Here is a 20118-nt window from a genome sequence, read left to right on the forward strand (position 1 = left end):
TTTGAGATGCTATTTAACCTCTCTTTGTTTGGTTTCCTCATTTGTAAAATGGGAAAACACACAAATACCTACCTTGTAAATTATTTTATTTGGGGGATTAATGTAAGAACATAAAGCTTTATGGCTATTCAATGAGCATCCTTCTTGCCTTCCCTCCTCTCTTTTCACTCCCTCCCTTCCTCTCGCCCTCTTTCTTCAGCCATTGTTCTCAATCTTTCCACCAAAAAGGACTAATTTTTAAAAATATTTCCCCAATAGACCCTATGGAGTCTATTATTAAAATCATATCAATAATAATAATAAAATTATATCAGTCACAGTTAATTAGATTTCCTAATTTTTATTTGGCAAAGACACACATAATCTTCAGTCACAGCTTCTAACCAGTGTGATATAGCAGTTTTTTACACCAGGTTGATATAAGGTAGCTGAAAGGAAAATAAAACTTTAAAAACTTAGGGAGTCTCTACGTTCTTATCATAGAAAATTCTACACTTTTCATTAACCTTCTTAAGACACTGAAAACAACATGCTGACTCCCATTGCAAATTTTATGGATCCTCTTCCTCTGTTGATTACATTGAATAACAATATTGCAGGTTGATGGGACAGCACACACAAAGGCATACAGACGTGAAAGATATGTTATGTTCCAGGAGCAACCTGTCAAGTTGTAGCTGGAGTGTACTACAGAGTTATGGGCGGGGATAATTTTTCAGAGATGAAGTGGTGATAGATTGAGTGATAAGCCAAAGTGAATATACTTTATCCTGAAGGTACTGGATGGATGGAGAGGACTTCTAAGCAGAAAAGAGACAAATCCAATTTTGCACTTTAGAAATAACACTGTAGTGGCAGGATAGATGGAGTATGTTTGACAGAAAATGAATGGGATGGGGAGATGGATGAGGAAGCTGTTGGAATACAATACTCAGGTTTAGGGATGATGAGGGTCGAACTAAGGCAGCGAGGTGGTAAGAACGGGCAAGGAAAAAGTGGAATGAAATTGATAGCTGTTTCGGAGGTAGAATGGATAGGACTTGGAATTCGACTTGATGTGAAGAGATGCAGAAGGAGGCTCTGTCATTTCTAGCTTGTCTGACTTCACAGCCTGGAATACACTGAGCTGCGCAAGAAGAGAAACTCATTAAATTTTCTAAAACTGAACTTGAACCCCTTTTCTGCCTGATGACAGAACAATTAAGTTAGGCACTCTGGGTAAATTTAGTTCACGTCTAGGATGTGCAATTGCCTTACCTGTCACTGATCCTCAGCGTCTATCCTGTGGCCTCTGGCACTTCCCATTTCTGTGTCCCTGTCTGGTCCCTGGTCTCTGGGTTGCTGGCTGTCCCTGTTGGCTGACTTCCGCATCCTCCTGAGGAAACATGGAAGTTTAGGGGCTCTTCCTTACCTCTCTGTGTCTGAGACATGCTCTCACATGATTACCTCTCTTTCTTCTACTACCCTCCATGTCACTATGCTTCAGTGGCAACGCGTCCATACTCAGATTCCTGAAAATTTATCTGAGAATTCCATTATCCACTCCCAGTCCAGGGTGTGGGTCAGCACCCAGGCTTCTTTTAGGGATTCACGAGCATCTAACCTCCTCTTCAAAGTCCCTCTCCTCTAGGCTGGATGGGAAATGGAGAAAAGGAGTCATTTTTTTCTAGTCTGTTGCTTAGGGCAACAGTTTATGCCCTGATTCCTTTAAGGATTAGTTTTTTGACACTTGAAGAAACTTTTCTCTTCCCTCTCAAAAAGCCCAATGAGTGGAGTTCCAGATTGCTGGAATTCAGGATGACAATGCTGCTATGAGTTTCAGGAGTCCATTTTGGTACTCAGAAAACAAAATCTTGACTCTTTTGTTTTCTCTGTATTTGGCCCTGTCAGATCCCCCGAGGCAAGGTATGTTTCTGAGTAAACAGAGAGGGTCACCTGTGGTGGCCGTGGTAATTGCAAGGGGTGGGGAACCGAAGTTAATTTCTCAAGATTTTATCCAGCCACATGTGGTTGACTAAGTAGGTGACATAATTGTCATTACATGGAAGGAATGTGGAGAAATATGAATTCCTATATACTGTTGTTGGGAGTGTAAGTTGGTAGAAACTTTCTAGACGGTGAACTAGCAATATATTTCAAAATTATGTATGTGCACAGTTTTGACCCAATGATTCTTACTTCTAGGAATTGTCCTTAAGAAAAATAAATGGACAAATGTATGTGTGTGTGTACGTGTGTGTGTTTGTATACATACATACATATTGTGGCATCGATTATGATAATAGAAAATTAGAAATTGCTCAAATACCCAGCCACAGGGATTTTGTTAAGTACTATGATATATAGATGGAGTGAGATACTATCCAGTCTTAAAAGTGATTATGTGTTTTTTGACATTGGAAGATGTCCACGAAATATTTAAGTGAAAAATGAGTTTATGAAATTTCATGCATAACATTATCCATTTTTTTAAAAAAGTATATATGTATCTATGTATGTATACGTATAAAACACTATACATCTATATCCATATCTACCTACCTACCTCCACATCAAGTTCTTGAGAACATATACATACAGTTGTTCTCTCTTGGTGATACAATTATGGATCATGTTTGCTTTCTTCTTTATGGCTCTTTGTGTTATCTGAAGTTGTAATAGTGTCCATACAATACTTTTACAATTAGGAAAAAAGCCAAAAGATTATCTCCATTTTTTTTAGTGAGGAGGGAAAAAAGTAAAGATTTTCCATCTAGACTAATTCTTTCAGGACTCTTGAGGCCACCTTGTTTAACTTGCTGGCAAATAATGTTTATTTCAATTCAGATTTGGAGATTACCCCATTCTGAGACTCTACAACAGAGAGGCAATGAATGATAGAAAATTCTGTATGAGAAGAATCAATACATTTATAGTATACAGTTGCTTTATGTTATGGGGAAAAAAGAGCATCCAAGAAAAGTTATTACTGGAGGTGCTGCTCTCTATAATCCTAATCTTGGCCACTTATATCTAAACCCATGGCTTTGGGGATGAAATATTGAAATGATAAATTTACACCACTCAATTTTCTTGTGTTACACCTTTGAGTTCAGTGGGTTAGAGTTTTGCTTTTTCATGCAAAAACATTAAAAAGAAGTATCAGAAGAAGAGGATATAAGTGATAGTAACTATTGGGAGGAAATGACCTAAATGCTCATATTTAAACCTGTCAAATATGTTTCAATTATTTCATAAACATTGATATGTAAGTTTCATGCATATCATGCATGCATACAGCTTGTTTCAAATTTAATGTCATGAAAATGTTTTAGACACATTGAGTCCTGGGTTAACTTTGCTGCCATAGCTGCTTTAGTATTCAGGGCATGCCCAGAAATCTACAATTAAACCCTGTTATGCTTTCTCCAAATATTACTGCATTGATTACATTTCTTCAATACATATGTCTTCTGCCCAAAGAAAAGCAGACTGAGGATGTAATTTTGCTTGGGCTGACAAGCAAACCCATTACATGTTTCATTTTTGTTGCATTGAGCACATGTTTTATTGTTAGGAAAATTAATTAAACCATGAAGTGACTCTACTGCTTCTGAGTAGTATCCTAGTGATATACCTAGGAACTGACATTTCCTCTTTAATCAACAAAATACATATTGCATTTTTTGCACACCTACTTGATGGAAAGTTATTGTTTGAATGAGCAGGGTTCATAAATGCAAATGGCTCCAGGGCCAAGCAGGAAATATTAGTTGTGTGATCTGGGCTGTACAAGGCATTATGGAATGTTTGGGGCGTTGGTGAAGGTGAACAACACGTTGTCCATAAATTCATACGGATTCTTTTTAGACATTATGCAGGCCAAACAAAATGCACCTTGTTCCTAATTCTCAATTTCTAGTCACCCCGGCAAAATGTTTTAGTAAGTTTAGTTTCTATCATAAATTGTAAAATTTTAGAGTACTCACTAATATTGGAGACCTTCCAGTACAGCCTGGTACAGCTGCCTGAGCTTTCATAATGGTATCAACCAGTGTGATTCACTGGTATCATTCCCCTAGATTCTAATAAAGATACCGCTTCAGGGGTTGAGTATCTTATAGGTCACACAGTTAATAAGGGATGAAACTTGGGCTTGACATCAAAATTTCATGTACTTTCTCCCTTTCTCTACTGTTGGCAGGGTACTCTTTTACCCTAACTGGTGCTCTAGTGCTATGCCTTTTTCCCAACCTAGAGGCAGCCTGTGGCTAACTATGTGTAAACCTTTTGGTGCAGTAGACAGAGCGCTAGGAATTTGAAGACCTGGGTTCTCGCCTGGGTCTGTAACTGACTAATCAAGTGGCTAGAGGTCAGATAGCTCAGCTGTGGGCATATGAGATATCAGAGGCAGACCTTGGGCCTGAAGCCAGATCTCCAGGTTTCAAGCCCAATGCTCATATCAAAGTCAAAATTGTATTTGTCTAAACATGACGTCATGGTTTCCATCTATTTTCTAACAGGTCGTTTTAAGGTTTGAATATAGAGCGCCTTAAGACTGAAAAAATGACTCTTTCTCCTACCATCTCTTTTCTTTATAGATTGCATGTAAGCTAACGTGGGCCTAACTGTGCTTTGCTGTGTTTGTGGTGGCATGGGGCTGTGAATGCCAAAGTCGCCTCAACCGATAATACCTTTCTGCATGCCAACATTGTAACAGACTGCCCTTCATTACAGAGCTTGGAAAAATCAGGCACTCTTCTGTTTTAGCATTTGTTACTTGTATTCTGTAGTAAAGCATTGTGTATCATGCCTGCAAAAATGTATAATTCATATTCCACGAAGGGAGTTATGTGTCGCTTTTTCCCTCCTAATAAATTGTTTGGCGAGGACCAGCTGGTGTTTGAAGAGCTAAGTTCCAGGAAGAAAAAGAAATGACAGCTATAGAGCATGGGCAAAGGGCTGGCCTGTTTGGAGGGAGTGCAGTGGGGATTTAAGCAGAGCCGGAAACACTGTCCCTTTTCTGCCCGGAAAAGGGTTCATGTGAGATGTTAGGAAGACAGTTTAGGGGAAAAAATCCTAAGTAAATAGAATTTCAGCCAATACTTTCATGAACTTCACCCTTCTTTGGAATGCTTTCATTCTCTGGGGGAAAACAGAGTTTGAGTCATTTATACAGCAAGTGAGAACTTTACTGAAAAGGAAACTTCAGGAGATGTTTGCCCTTTGGTGCTTTCTGAGGACCTAATTTATGAGCTCTGCAACATTGTCAGAGAAATGTTCATTTTGGAGGAACTTGTCTCTCTTGCTTTCTTCATTATATGGACTGTAAATTTTCATGAGTGTGAGGAGGATTCCCTGACATGATTATCTGATGCAAAAGCCCTGTATCTCCCACTTAAAACAATGATTTTTCATGTCTGTTCTCCCTCCCGCCCCCTTCCTTAACTCCCTAAACTTCACACATAGCACTCTGACTTTATAAATCTTTTTACTTGATTCTGCAAACTGATTGCTAAAACGTATAATATCATCTCTGGAGCCAAGGGCATGTAACCTTTGGGTTCTCTGGGTTGCTTAAATGCAGGATGTGATTTTGGTCCTGGACAGCAGAAGGAGATGTTGAGCCAGAAGATGTTTTTTTAAAAAAAACTTGTAAACAAATTAGTGTTACAATTTCAAATAATTAGAAAGCTGAGGGCTAAAATGACTGCTTTTTCCATTTGGAACTACCCTCTACACTTTGGTGTCTGTAGTGTCTTTCCCAGAAGATTTATTCTATTGTTTCGGCTGATGAGTACAATTTTCACTTAAAATATTCCATTATGTTATAATGACTATGCCAATTCAGTAAACGCCTTTATTTGTTTTTATTGTCAAACTTCTAAAAGATGTGCTTCTCAGAAGACTGCCGTTTTAAGTTGGATCATGTTACATTGTTCTACAAGTTGATTAATTTATTTTATATACAGAATTCCCTGGAATTCCTAGAAGATTTCATCAATTGTCTTTAGTCTTTCCCTTTCCATTGTTTAACAACATCAGGTGCCAGATCAGTGGTTCTTAAGTCCGTGAAGCTCAGGTAACCTTATGTATCAAATTTATCAAGAGCACCTAGTTCAAGCCCAGCTCAAGATGATGATTTAGCCTTTAGGTAATCTAAAACGTTCGAGATGATCTGTTTTCCTTATGTTTACCCTCCTACTTCCTGGAATTTGCAAATTTGCTATGGTATCCCCATCGCAAAGAATTATCCAGCTAGCTTACTGAAACTGTATCTCATGCAGCAGTCTGTCTGAATAGTGATGAAATGAATTTACCTCTAGGCCAGTCTCTCCTTAGAGTTAATAGGTATGCTCTGTATACTTTGTTATGATTTGCCTTCCTCCCCTCTCCTTTAAGGAAAGCAAAGGAAAATTTGTTTGGACAAAACAGAAGTTTTTCCAATGGCCATGTAGTTTTTGAAAAAAAGCAGCCGCTGGAGTTGGACTCAGTTGTAGAAGAAACCGTAACAGGGGATTATGCCTTAATCATAAATGGCCACAGTTTGGTGAGTTTGCTTAAGGCTTTTTGTTCCTTTTTCTCCACCCCAATAATCATTTCTTTTGTGCTGTCATAATGAAATCTTTTTTTGTGTATTCAAAACAAATGACACTACTAGAAATAGGGCATATGCACTGATTTCCTGTTTGCAAAGGAAAGGGAAACTTCTAATATATATTTCATACATTATTGCTTGAACCACCACAGTGAAGGGGAGGATCTGAAGAAATACTGAATTCAGAGGATATCAATCTTGTCTAAATGACTACAGACCGTTTAGCAGTACTGTTTAAGTGCTTTTCTGAGGGAGAGTGTCACAGCTCCCTGTTGTTTAATTAAAATAATGCAACTGGATAGATGTATTGCAATTATTGCTCTTGCTAATGTTTGTGATTTGCAGAGCGCAACCTGACCTTCATATAATTACCACACCAAATTATTGCCATTAAGATACCTCTAGTGGTCTTTCTAAATAGCAGCATTTTAGAGCGATGCCAAACAATTTGCTTTGATTAGGAAATCTGGTTCTTGTCGTAATAGAATAAACTTGCATTGTACTTTTAATGTAGTTCAGGTTCCAAATCTTGAACAAATATCAAAAGCTCTTCTGAGTTTCTAATTTAGAAAACAAAAGCTCTGATTGTACTCCAGTGAAATTATCATTTATATGCACAAAGAGCTAATCTCACATCTTTCTCCGGCTTTGATGGTCATTTTCCACTTTTGGGAGTTTGGAAAATAAACGTATCTTCTTGTAGACAGTTTCTTAGAGGACAAAAGAAGTTGGAAATGAGTATATTGTATTCCCCCCCTTGTGATCAGCTGTCTGTTAGTTCTTAGTGCTTAGAGCGTTATCCAGCTGGATTCCAGACGTAATGATGTGTTGCCTTCTACACCATGGAAAGTTACAGAGCTCAGTTGCAGGCCAAGCTTAGTTGAAAGTTTGTCCAGATGACACGAACTTCTCCTTTGCACAAATGAGCAGCAACTGAAAATTCTAAGCCTGTCAGCTGGGACTTAGAGCTGGCGGTCTTCAAGCTGAATTGCCCTGGGACCAACCACAATAGGGAAAGGGTCCCAAATGACTTGTGCTTTGACTTTCCCTCAGGCTCAAAGAGGCCAGTGTGTGGGCAGTTAGAGTACTAAGGTGATAGCACAGAAGATTCTCTCTCTGTCTCTAAATCTGTTGAAAGAAAGAGCTAAGATAGACACTCTTCAAGAACCCCCTCAGCTTCAAAGCCTGAAGCTTATGAAACCATGAAATGTCATTTTTAATTTAAGGAGAATTGACTGTGTTTCTACTAGTATGGTCAGTTTTTTAAAAAAAATCATGATTCCAATTTGCTCAAATCTTGATGCTTTGCAGAATGTAATTGGGTCTTTCTTTCTCACAGTCTGTGTCTAGGTTTTTCACTTGTTGATAATAAAGAAAAAAGAAAAGAAAGAGATGGGAACCATTCTGAGCAAGACAGCCAGTTACACACTTTCTCTTTCAGAGAGGGTAATTATATTTGAGAAAGCTAACTCACAATTTCCCCTAAGAATTGTAGGCTTTGACACGAGAATTTTCTGCATTAGAGTCATGTTTTTATACTCATTTACCCATCCTTCCATTCATCCCATTAACATTCATTAAGCATGTCCAGGTCACTGTGCTAGAGGCTGAGGATAAGGATGTGAAGAGAACACAGTCCTTGTTTTAGGGATTGTCATCTGGTGAGAGCTAATCTCACAGTGGTATGACAAATACTATAAGGAGGAATGGACACAGTGCTTTTTTTGCGGTATGCGGGCCTCTCACTGTTGTGGCCTCTCCCGTTGCGGAGCACAGGCTCCGGACACGCAGGCTCAGCGGCCATGGCTCACGGGCCCAGCCGCTCCACGGCATGTGGGATCTTCCTGGACTGGGGCACGAACCTGTGTCCCCTGCATCGGCAGGCGGACTCTCAACCACTGCGCCACCAGGGAAGCCCGGACACAGTGCTTTGAGAGCATAGAGGCAAAGCAGCACATTTAGTTCCTCATGGGAAAATCAGGGAAGACTTCCTGGAGGAAGTGATGTTTTCAGGTAGAGGAAACAGCAAGTACAGAGGCACAAAGGCAAGAAAGAACCTGCCAAATTATGGAAACAAGCAACTTGGCCTGACAGGAGTAAAGAGTAAACCTGAAGGTGGTGGTAGAAGACAGACTCAAAAGGAATATAGGGGCCAGAGTGTGAATGGGCTGTGAACATCTCACTAAAGATTCATTCAAAGATAATGATGACTCTAAGTTTAGGTGGATTCCTGTTTTCTTTTCATGTGTTTATTAAATAATGTAGAGATGTTTTCTAGAAAAAAATTGTACTTAATTACAAAGGATTATGTTCTCTTTTTCAGTCCTTCTTTGGTATGTCTAAGAAGTGCAAGGGTGTAAATGGCTGGGGAACCCTGTCTGAGACACAGGTTGCATGCCACCCTTTGCACAGGCCTCTCTTGATTTCAGTCGCTATGTTCTTCAAGGGCTAATCTCCAGATCATCTGCTTCTCATTTGCTCTCACATTAACAACCACAACAAGAAACACTAAATATACAAAACAACAGTGCAAAGGAAACAAAAATGTCATCATGTAGAACAGACAAATCATCATTTTGTAGTTCATTCTAAACTTGGTGAGGTGATGGATTGGTTCTGGCCTTTGCTTTTCCTTATTTTAGTGGATTCCGGACCCTTTCCGGCATTCAACTGTATCTCTCCAATGCAGCACGATAATGTATCAAGGAAGAAACACAGGACACTGCGTCTTTTACTTTTATGGTAAACTTCCTTGGCACTAAGTAGGAGTTCAATACTCTTTTCTTTTGTTGTTTGTGTGGCCCTGAGTCAACAATGACTTGTTGAAGTGAATGAAACTGTTTAGAAATCAGCTGAGAAACAAGAAATCTGCTTCCCAAATGACATCTCTCATTTATTATTTCTCGTTCTATTGTGGATTTAAAAAAAAAATAACGTAGGCCCATGCTCTAGAAAATGATGTCAAGAACGATCTTCTAGAACTTGCCTGCATGTGTAAGACTGTGGTTTGCTGCCGAGTCACCCCTCTCCAGAAAGCTCAAGTAGTAGAGCTGGTGAAGAAGCACAGAAATGCTGTCACTTTGGCCATAGGCGATGGAGCCAATGACGTCAGCATGATCAAAAGTAAGGGGACATTTGCTCAACGGGGCGTGCTGCAGACCTGGAGCTCCCAGGTTCAGCACTTGGCAATATGTAATGGAGATTGCATTGCAATTTAATTTTCCCAGTGTTTCTGAAATTAATACTTTTAGGGCTCAATTCATCCACCATTATTAGCATTCATTAAAAACAAAAAAGAAAACACCTTTAACTAAATCATTTATGTTATTGGTCACTGTTTGGAGAAATAAGTAGCTATGGTGTAGAGGAATGAACATTAGATACACAGTCCCAACACTAAGGTTTAGTCCCAGCTTTGCCACTTACAAATTGTAAAACTTCGTTCAAGTTACTGAACTTTCTGAGTCAATTTTCTCTTTTGAAAAACTAGGATAAATACCTATCATGAGTGTTTCATGAGATAATATATGGGAAAAGTTATAAATGCTAAGGGTTTCTGTGAATAAATAATAACATACAAGAAGAGTGATAGGGGAATTCCCTGGCGGTCCAGTGGTTAGGACTTGGTGCTTCCACTGCTGGGGGCCCGGGTTTGATCCCTGATCGGGGAATTAAGATACCGCAAGCCAAGTGGTGTGGCCAAAAATAAAAAAACAAATTAAAAAAAGAGGAGTGATAGGTTCCCCAAAGAAGTTGTGTCTTTGTTTGAGGAGTGAAACTGTCCCTCTTCTCCTTTGTAGGTGCTCACATTGGTGTCGGCATCAGCGGCCAGGAAGGACTGCAGGCAGTCCTAGCCAGCGACTACGCACTTGCACAGTTTAGATACCTCCAAAGGCTTCTCCTTGTTCATGGAAGGTGGTCCTATTTCCGAATGTGCAAATTCTTACGCTATTTCTTCTATAAGAATTTTGCATTCACACTTGTGCATTTCTGGTTTGGTTTCTTCTGTGGTTTCTCAGCCCAGGTTGGTAAAAAAGTTTCTTTCTTTTATACGATCCCCTGGATTGTAGATGACTGTTGTTCATGGCTCTTTACTAATCAATAGAGATCATTTTTATATATCTAATATAAATGACAGTGTGACAAATTATGTAATGGATAGTTGACTTGCGCTTTGAGCCCAAAAAGAATATATATTTAGCTAGAGTTTTATTTTTTGCTTATTTACATAGTAACTAATGACGACTCCTTCCTGTGCATTTTAAAGTTTTTATTGAAATTTTGGGTATGATGACAGGTAAGCTTGATGTAGAGTTTTAATTCAGAATCTGAGAAACACTAATAAGAAAAGTTGAGGCATATCTGTTGGAAAGATGATCACTCACCCAACACACTGAATGTAAATATTTTAAATCAGGGGAAGGAATTGCTACCCTGACCTCAAGGCTGTTTGACAGCAATTCATCAGATAAAAATTGATCCATAGGTTATGTTGGTAGCAAGGAAGAAAAATTAGCAAATTCGTAAATTAGGATTCTATTTTTATATCTACTTTTAAAGGTTACTATATTTTAAAGGTTACTTAACCCCATATCTTGGATATCAGGAAAATTTTGACGCTGGGTATCAACTGTGAAATGTAAGACTTACAGCATTTAAATATATTTATGAATAAAAAATGGCATCAATATTTTAAACAACAGCAACAAAAGAAAAAGGTTGTCCTTGAGAATGAAATGGTAACTATAACTATCATTAGAGATTTCTTCAATTGTTCTTCCTTGCTCTTTTTTTTTTTTTAACATCTTTATTGGAGTGTAATTGCTTTACAATGGTGTGTTAGTTTCTGCTTTATAACAAAGTGAATCAGTTATACATATACATATGTTCCCATATCTCTTCCCTCTTCCGTCTCCCTCCCTCTCACCCTCCCTATCCAACCCTAGTAGGTGGTCACAAACCACCTAGCTGATCTCCCTGTGCTATGCGGCTGCTTCCCACTAGCTATCTATTTTACGTTTGGTAGTGTATATAGTTCCATGCCACTCCCTCACTTTGTCACAGCTTACCCTTCCCCCTTCCCATATCCTCAAGACCATTCTCTAGTAGGTCTGTGTCTTTATTCCCGTCTTACCCCTAGGTTCTTCATGAACTTTTTTATTTTCTTAGATTCCATATATATATATGTTAGCATACGGTGTTTGTTTTTCTCTTTCTGACTTACTTCACTCTGTATGACAGACTCTAGGTCCATCCAGCTCATTACAAATATCTCAATTTCGTTTCTTTTTATGGCTGAGTAATATTCTATTGTATATATGTGCTACATCTTCTTTATCCATTCATCCGATGATGGACACTTAGGTTGCTTCCATGTCCTGGCTATTGTAAATAGAGCTGCAATGAACATTGTGGTACATGACTCTTTTTGAATTATGGTTTTCTCAGGGTATATGCCCATTAGTGGGATTGATGGGTCATATGGTAGTTCTATTTGTAGTTTTTTAAGGAACTTCCATACTGTTCTCCACAGTGGCTGTATCAATTTACATTCCCACCAACAGTGCAAGAGGGTTCGCTTTCCTCCACACCCTCACCGGCATTTATTGTTTCTAGATTTTTTGATGATGGCCATTGTGACCGGTGTGAGATGATATCTCATTGTAGTTTTGATTTGCATTTCTCTAATGATTAATGATGTTGAGCATTCTTTCATGTGTTTGTTGGCAGTCTGTATATCTTCTTTGGAGAAATGTCTGTTTAGGTCTTCTGCCCATTTTTGGATTGGGTTTTTTGTTTTATTGTTATTGAGCTGCATGAGCTGCTTGTAACTCTTGGAGATTAATCCTTTGTCAGTTGCTTCATTTGCAAATATTTTCTCACATTCTGAGGGTTGTCTTTTGGTCTTGTTTATGGTTTCCTTTGCTGTGCAAAAGCTTTTAAGTTTCATTAGGTCCCATTTGTTTATTTTTGTTTTTATTTCCATTTTTCTAGGAGGTGGGTCAAAAAGGATCTTGCTGTGATTTATGTCATCGAGTGTTCTGCCTATGTTTTCCTCTAAGAGTTTGATAATGTCTGGCCTTACCTTTAGGTCTTTAATACATTTTGAGTTTATTTTTGTGTATGGTGTTAGGGAGTGTTCTAATTTCATACTTCTACATGTAGCTGTCCATTTTTCCCAGCACCATTTATTGAAGAGGCTGTCTTTTCTCCACTGTATATTCTTGCCTCCTTTATCAAAGATAAGGTAACCATATGTGCATGGGTTTATCTCTGGGCTCTCTATCCTGTTCCATTTATCTGTATTTCTGTTTTTGTGCCAGTACCATACTGTCTTGATTACTGTACCTATGTAGTATAGTCTGAAGTCAGGGAGCCTGATTCCTCCAGCTCCATTTTTCGTTCTCAAATTGCTTTGGCTATTCGGGGTCTTTTGTATTTCCATACAAATTGTGAAATTTTTTGTTTTCGTTCTGTGAAAAATGCCAGTGGTAGTCTGATAGGGATTGCATTGAATCTGTAGATTGCTTTGGGTAGTAGAGTCACTTTCACAATGTTGATTCTTCCAATCCAAGAACATGGTATATCTCTCCATCTATTTGTATCATCTTTAATTTCTTTCATCAGTGTCTTATACTTTTCTGCATACAGGTCTTTTGTCTCCTTAGGTAGGTTTATTCCTAGATATTCTAATCTTTTTGTTGCAGTTGTAAATGGGACTGTTTTCTTGATTTCACTTTCAGATTTTTCATCATTAGTGTATAGGAATGCAAGAGATTTCTGTGCATTAATTTTGTATCCTGCTACTTTACCAAATTCATTGATTAGCTCTAGTAGTTTTCTGGTAGCATCTTTAGGATTCTCTATGTATAGTATCATGTCATCTGCAAACAGTGACAGCTTTACTTCTTCTTTTCCAATTTGGATTCCTTTTATTTCCTTTTCTTCTCTGATTGCTGTGGCTAAAGCTTCCAAAACTATGTTGAATAATAGTGGTGAGAGTGGGCAACCTTGTCTTGTTCCTGATAGTAGTGGAAATGGTTTCAGTTTTTCACCATTGAGGATGAAGTTGGCTGTGAGTTTGTAATATATGGCCTTTATTATGTTGAGGAAACTTCCCTCTATGCCTACTTTCTGCAGGGTTTGTATCATAAATGGGTGTTGAATTTTGTCGAAAGCTTTCTCTGCATCTATTGAGATGATCATATGGTTTTTCTCTTTCAATTTGTTAATATGGTGTATCACGTTGATTGATTTGCGTATATTGAAAAAGCCTTGCATTCCTGGAATAAACCCCACTTGACCATGGTTTATGATCCTTTTAATGTGCTGTTGGATTCTGTTTGCTAGTATTTTGTTGAGAATTTTTGCATCTATATTCATCAGTGATATTAGTCTGTAATTTTCTTTTTTTGTAGTATCTTTGTCTGGTTTTGGTATCAGGGTGGTGGTGGCCTCGTAGAATGAGTTAGGGAGTGTTCCTCCTTCTGCTATATTTTGGAAGAGTTTGAGAAGGATAGGTGTTAGCTCTTCTCTAAATGTTTGATAGAATTCGCCAGTGAAGCCATCTGGTCCTAGGCTTTTGTTTCTTGGAAAATTTTTAATCACAGTTTCAATTTCAGTGCTTATGACTGGTCTGTTCATATTTTCTATTTTTTCCTGGTTCATTGTCTGAAGATTGCTCTTTTCTAAGAATTTGTCCATTTCTTCCAGGTTGTCCATTTTATTGGCATAGAGTTGCTTTTAGTAATCTCTCATGATCTTTTGTATTTCTGCAGTGTCAGTTGTTACTTCTCCTTTTTCATTTCTAATTCTATTGATTTGAGTCTTCTCCCTTTTTTTCTTGATGAGTCTGGCTAATGGCTTATCAATTTTGTTTATCTTCTCAAAGAACCAGCTTTTAGTTTTATTGATCTTTGCTATCGTTTCCTTCATTTCTTTTTCATTTATTTCTGATCTGATCTTTATGATTTCTTTCCATCTGCTAACTTTGGGGTTCTTTTGTTCTTCTTTCTCTAATTGCTTTAGGTGCAAGGTTAGGTTGTTTATTTGAGATGTTTCCTGTTTTATAAGATAGGATCGTACTGCTATAAACTCCCCTCTTAAAACTGCTTTTGCTGCATCCCATAGGTTTTGGGTCGTCGTGTCTCCATTGTCATTTGTTTCTAGGTATTTTTTGATTTCCTCTTTGATTTATTCAGTGGTCACTTCGTTATTAAGTAGTGTATTGTTTAGCCTCCATGTGTTTGTATTTTTTACAGATCTTTTTCTGTAATTGATATCTAGTCTCATAGCATTCTGGTCAGAAAAGATACTTGATACGATTTCAATTTTCTTAAATTTACCAAGGCTTGATTTGTGACCCAAGATATGATCTATCCTTGAGAATGTTCCATGAGCACTTTAGAAGAATGTGTATTCTGTTGTTTTGGGATGGAATGTCCTATAAATATCAATTAAGTCCATCTTCTTTAATGTATCATTTAAAGCTTGTGTTTCCTTATTATTTTCATTTTGGATGATCTGTCCATTGGTGACAGTGGGGTGTTAAAGTCCCCTACTATGATGTGTTACTGTCGATTTCTCCTTTTATGGCTGTTAGTATTTGCCTTATGTATTAAGGTGCTCCTATGTTGGGTGCATAAATATTTACAATTGTTATATCTTCTTCTTGGATGGATCCCTTGATCATTATGTACTGTCCTTTTTTCTCTCTTGTAATAGTCTTTATTTTAAAGTCTATTTTGTCTGATACGAGAATTGCTACTCTAGCTTTCTTTTGGTTTCCATTTGCATGGAATATCTTATTCCATCCCCTCACTTTCAGTCTGTATGTGTCCCTAGGTCTGAAGTGGGTCTCTTGTAGACAGCATATATATGGGTCTTGTTTTTATATCCATTCAGCCAGTCTGTGTCTTTTGGTGGGAGCATTTAATCCATTTACATTTAAGGTAATTATCGATACGTATGTTCCTATTCCCATTTTCTTAATTGTTTTGGATTCGTTATTGTAGGTCTTTTCCTTCTCTTCTGTTTCTTGCCTAGAGAAGATCCTTTAGCATTTGTTGTTAAGCTGGTTTGGTGGTGCTGAACTCTCTCAACTTTTGCTCTTCGGTAAAGGTTTTAATTTCTCCATCAAATCTAAATGAGATCCTTGCTGGGTAGCGTAATCTTGGTTGTAGGTTTTTCTCCTTCATTGCTTTAAATATGTCCTGCCACTCCCTTCTGCCTTGCAGAGTTTCTGCTGAAAGATCAGCTGTTAACCTTATGGGGATTCCCTTGTGTGTTATTTGTTGTTTTTCCCTTGCTGCTTTTAATATATTTTCTTTGTATTTAATTTTTGATAGTTTGATTAATATGTGTCTTGGCATATTTCTCCTTGGATTTATCCTGTGTGGGACTCTCTGTGCTTCCTGGACTTGATTACCTATTTCCTTTCCCACACTATGGAAGTTTTCAACTATAACCTGTTCAAATATTTTCTCAGTCCCTTTCTTTTTCTCTCCTTCTTCTGGGACCCCTATAATTCGAATGTTTGTGCATTTAATGTTGTCCCAGAGGTCTCTGAGACTGTCCTCAATTCTTTTCATTCTTTTTTCTTTATTCTGCTCTGCAGTAGTTATTTCCACTATTTTATCCTCCAGGTCACTTATCCGTTCTTCTGCCTCAGTTATTCTGCTATTGATCCCTTCTAGAGTATTCTTAATTTCATTTGTTGTGTTGTTCATCATTGCTTGTTTCATCTTTAGTTCTTCTAGGTCCTTGTTAAATTTTCTTGCATTTTCTCTATTCTATTTCCAAGATTGTTGATCATCTTTACTATCATTATTCTGAATTCTTTTTCATGTAGACTGCCTATTTCCTCTTCATTTGTTAGTTCTGGTGGGTTTTTCCCTTGTTCCTTCATCTGCTGTGTGTTTTTCTGTCTTCTCATTTTGCTTATCTTACTGTGTTTGGGGTCTCCTTTTTGCAGGCTGCATGTTCGTAGTTCCCGTTTTTTTGGTGTCTGTCCCAGTGGCTAAGGTTGGTTCAGTGGGTTGTGTAGGCTTCCTGGTGGAGGGCACTAGTGCCTGTGTTCTGGTGGATGAGGCTGGATCTTGTCTTTCTGGTGGGCAGGTCCACATCTGGTGGTGTGTTTTGGCGTGTCTGTGGCCTTATTATGATTTTAGGCAGCCTCTCTGCTAATGGGTGGGGTTGTGTTCCTGTCTTGCTAGTTGTTTGACATAGGGTGTCCAGCACTGTAGCTTGCTGGTCGTTGAGTGAAGCTGGGTGTTGGTGTTGAGATGGAGATCTCTGGGAGATTTTCACCGTTTGATATTATGTGGAGCTTGGAGGTCTCTTGTGGACTAGTGTCCTGAAGTTGGCTCTCCCACCTCAGAGGCACAGCACTGACTCTTGGCTGGAGCACCAAGAGCCTTTCATCCACACAGCTCAGAATAAAAGGGAGAAAAAGTAGAAAGAAAGAAAGAAAGAAAGAAAGAAAGAAAGAAAGAAAGAAAGAAAGAAAGAAAGAAAGAAAGAGAGGAAGGAAGGAAGAAAGGAAGGAAGGAAGAAAGAAAGAGGGTAAAGTAAAATAAGATAAAATAAGGTTATGAAAATAAAAAATAATTATGAAGAAAAAAACATTTTTTAAGTAAAAACAGAAAAAACGGACGGACAGAACCCTAGGACAAATGGTGAAAGCAAAGCTATACAAACAAAATCTCACACTGAAGCATACACATACACACTCACAAAAAGAGGAAAAGGGGAAAAAATAATCTATCTTGCTCCCAAAGTCCACCTCCTCAATTTGGGATGATTCGTTGTCTATGTAGGTATTCCACAGATGCAGGGTACATCAAGTTGATTGTGGAGATTTAATCCGTTGCTTCTGAGGGTGATGGGAGAGATTTCCCTTTCTCTTCTTTGTTCGCACACCTCCCGGGTTTCAGCTTTGGATTTGGTCCCGCCTCTGCGTGTAGGTCGCCGGAGGGCGTCTGTTTTTCACTCAGACAGGACAGGGTTAAAGGAGCCGTTGATTCGTGGGCTCTGGCTCACTCAGGCGGGGGGGGGGGGGGGGGGGGGGGGGAGGGAGGGGCACTGCGTGCGGGGCGGGCCTGCGGCGGCAGAGGCCGGCGTGACTTTGCAGCAGCCTGAGGCGCGCGGTGCGTTCTCCCGGGGAAGTTGTCCCTGGATCCCGGGAACCTGGCAGTGGCGGGCTGCACAGGCTCCCCGGCAGGGAGGTGTGGATAGTGACCGGTGCTCGCACGCAGGCTTCTTGGTGGCGGCAGCAGCAGCCTTAGTGTCTCATGCCTGTCTCTGGGGTTCGCGCTTTTAGCTGCGGCTCACGCCCGTCTCTGGAGCTCCTTTAAGCAGCGCTCTTAATCCCCTCTCGCGCACCAGGAAACAAAGAGGGAAGAAAAAGTCTCTTGCCTCTTCGGCAGCTCCAGACTTTTCCCCTGACTCCCTCCCGGCTAGCCGTGGTGCACTAACCCCTTCAGGCTATGTTCAAGCCGCCAACCCCAGTCCTCTCCCTGCGCTCCAACGGAAGCCCGAGCCTCAGCTCGCAGCCCCGCCCGCCCCGGCGGGTGAGCAGACAAGCCTCTCGCGCTGGTGAGTGCCGGTCGGCCCTGATCCTCCGTGCGGTAATCTCTCCGCTTTGTCCTCCGCACCCCTGTTTCTGCGCTCTCCTCCGTGGCCCTGAAGCTTCCCTCCTCCGCCACCCGCAGTCTCCACCCGCGAAGGGGCTTCCTAGTATGTGGAATCCTTTCCTCCTTCACAGCTCCCTCCCACTGGTGCAGGTACCGTCCCTATTCTTTGTCTCTGTTTATTCTCTTTTCTTTTGCCCTACCAGGTACGTGGGGGGTTTCTTGCCTTTTGGGAGGTCTGAGGTCTTCTGCCAGCGTTCAGTGGGTGTTCTGTAGGAGTTGTTCCACGTGTAGATATATTTCTGATGTATCTGTGGGGAGGAAGGTGATCTCCGCGTTTTACTCTTCCGCCATCTTCCTCAACTCCTCCTTCCTCTTGTTTTAGTTACTGGTTTCAATGATATACGTGGAGCTAATTTTTTCAATTATTTTATTCCAGAAAAATTGAGTATGAATTAAATCTTAGCATTTTATGTTATCTTAAATGTTCCAAGGGAGATTAGCAAATCCTTTTTGTGATGAAAATTGGTTTTGTACGTTTTCCCCTTTTTCTGAGAAGTTGAGATTTCCTAAAGGCACATCCATACCCATTTTTAATTTTCTCTTTTAAGAATAACATTTCCCAAACTAAAAGCAAATTCTGTTGATATTTTTGGTAATATCTAGACAGTTGAAGTAAAGCAAAGTCTTGATTTTAGTTTCTCAGAAATAAAAGTTTTCTTAGCGCCGCTTCAGAGAAGGCACTGGAGTGGGGATATTTACCTGCTCAGGGTTCCACTTTAGTCTAACAAAGACAAGCATGGGAATGTGGCCTGTGCCCTCCTAGACTGTTGGCTTTTTCTCCACATGAGAATGCAGCAAGGCTATTTGCTAAGTGGTGTTTTTGAGAGATCCAGTTTTCATATTATAAAAGTTTGGGGCTTTTGAAAGATCACAAAACACAGAAGAGATGCCTTAACCCTTATTTAGAGCTCTTAGGACGCAGAGTAGTTAGTGGTTTGAATGGGCAGACAGACACACCAGGCTTGGATAGGCAGATTTACTGCCAAAGTTGTCTTTGTTAAAACTATGAAGTTGAAATGAATGTTCAGTGACTTCTAATCTCTACATTTAGGTGATTTTCTGCTCTGCTTTCGGGATCTGATAAAACTGGTCAGAGTCAAATGTTAAGCAACTAGATTTTTGATCTTCTTAACAGTATTTTCAGTTTAAAAGAGAACAGCAAGGGAGAACAATGATTGCTCCAAATACATGAGTATCTGATAAAAACTCAGCTATAAGACACACCACCTGGCTGTAATTAGGTTTCTTAAATGTTTGATTTAATTGAGCATGTGTCTTTTCTGAGTTCTTCTTTGTTTCATTATTTATTATTATTATTTTATTATTTACACTGAAAACTAGTTAATCGCACAATCTTCATTTGAATCCATTGTCAGTCCTAAATGGGCCTCTGTGTTCTTCCTGATGCTAGTGAGTTGAGCTGGACCAGTGGTTCTCAAGCTTTAATGTGCATGGGAATCACCTGAAAGGCTTCTGAAGCACAGCTCCCTGGGCCCCACCTGACTCTCTGATTCAGTAGGTCTGAGGTAGCGCTCCCAAATTTGCATTTTTAACAAGTTCCCTGTAGATGCTAATGTTGCAGGTGGGGTACCATACTTTGAAACCATGGGGCTGGCCAATATAGAAGAAAATCTGAAGGTATCCTTTTTGAACCCAGAGCCTGGAGTGAAATCCAATCTGATGACTTTTCATTTTGTCCACTCTGGACTCTACTGATCTTTTCTGAGGCAGAGGGGCCAGTTAAGCAAACAGCTTTTCCCCCTAAAAGAATTGTTCCAGAGGGCTTAGAATCTTCTTATCAACCCTGCCAAAGCCATGGCCCCTGAGGCTTACATGCACTAAGACAAG

The 20118-nt window shown here is 39.5% G+C and overlaps 1 protein-coding gene across 2 annotated transcripts in view; it reads left to right on the forward strand.

Annotated features, from left to right (window-relative positions):
- Positions 1 to 20118, forward strand: part of ATP8B4 (ATPase phospholipid transporting 8B4 (putative)) — a 258066-nt gene that overhangs the window by 197722 nt on the left and 40226 nt on the right. For both annotated transcript variants that reach the window (XM_060294275.1, XM_060294274.2), the window contains exons 21-23: positions 6382 to 6529; positions 9517 to 9700; positions 10378 to 10601. In XM_060294275.1, coding sequence (XP_060150258.1) covers positions 6382 to 6529; positions 9517 to 9700; positions 10378 to 10601 — 556 coding nt within the window. The remainder of the gene's footprint in view (positions 1 to 6381; positions 6530 to 9516; positions 9701 to 10377; positions 10602 to 20118) is intronic.

Source organism: Globicephala melas, chromosome 2 (assembly GCF_963455315.2).
Source record: "Globicephala melas chromosome 2, mGloMel1.2, whole genome shotgun sequence".
In the NCBI taxonomy this organism is placed as follows: Eukaryota; Metazoa; Chordata; class Mammalia; order Artiodactyla; family Delphinidae; genus Globicephala; species Globicephala melas.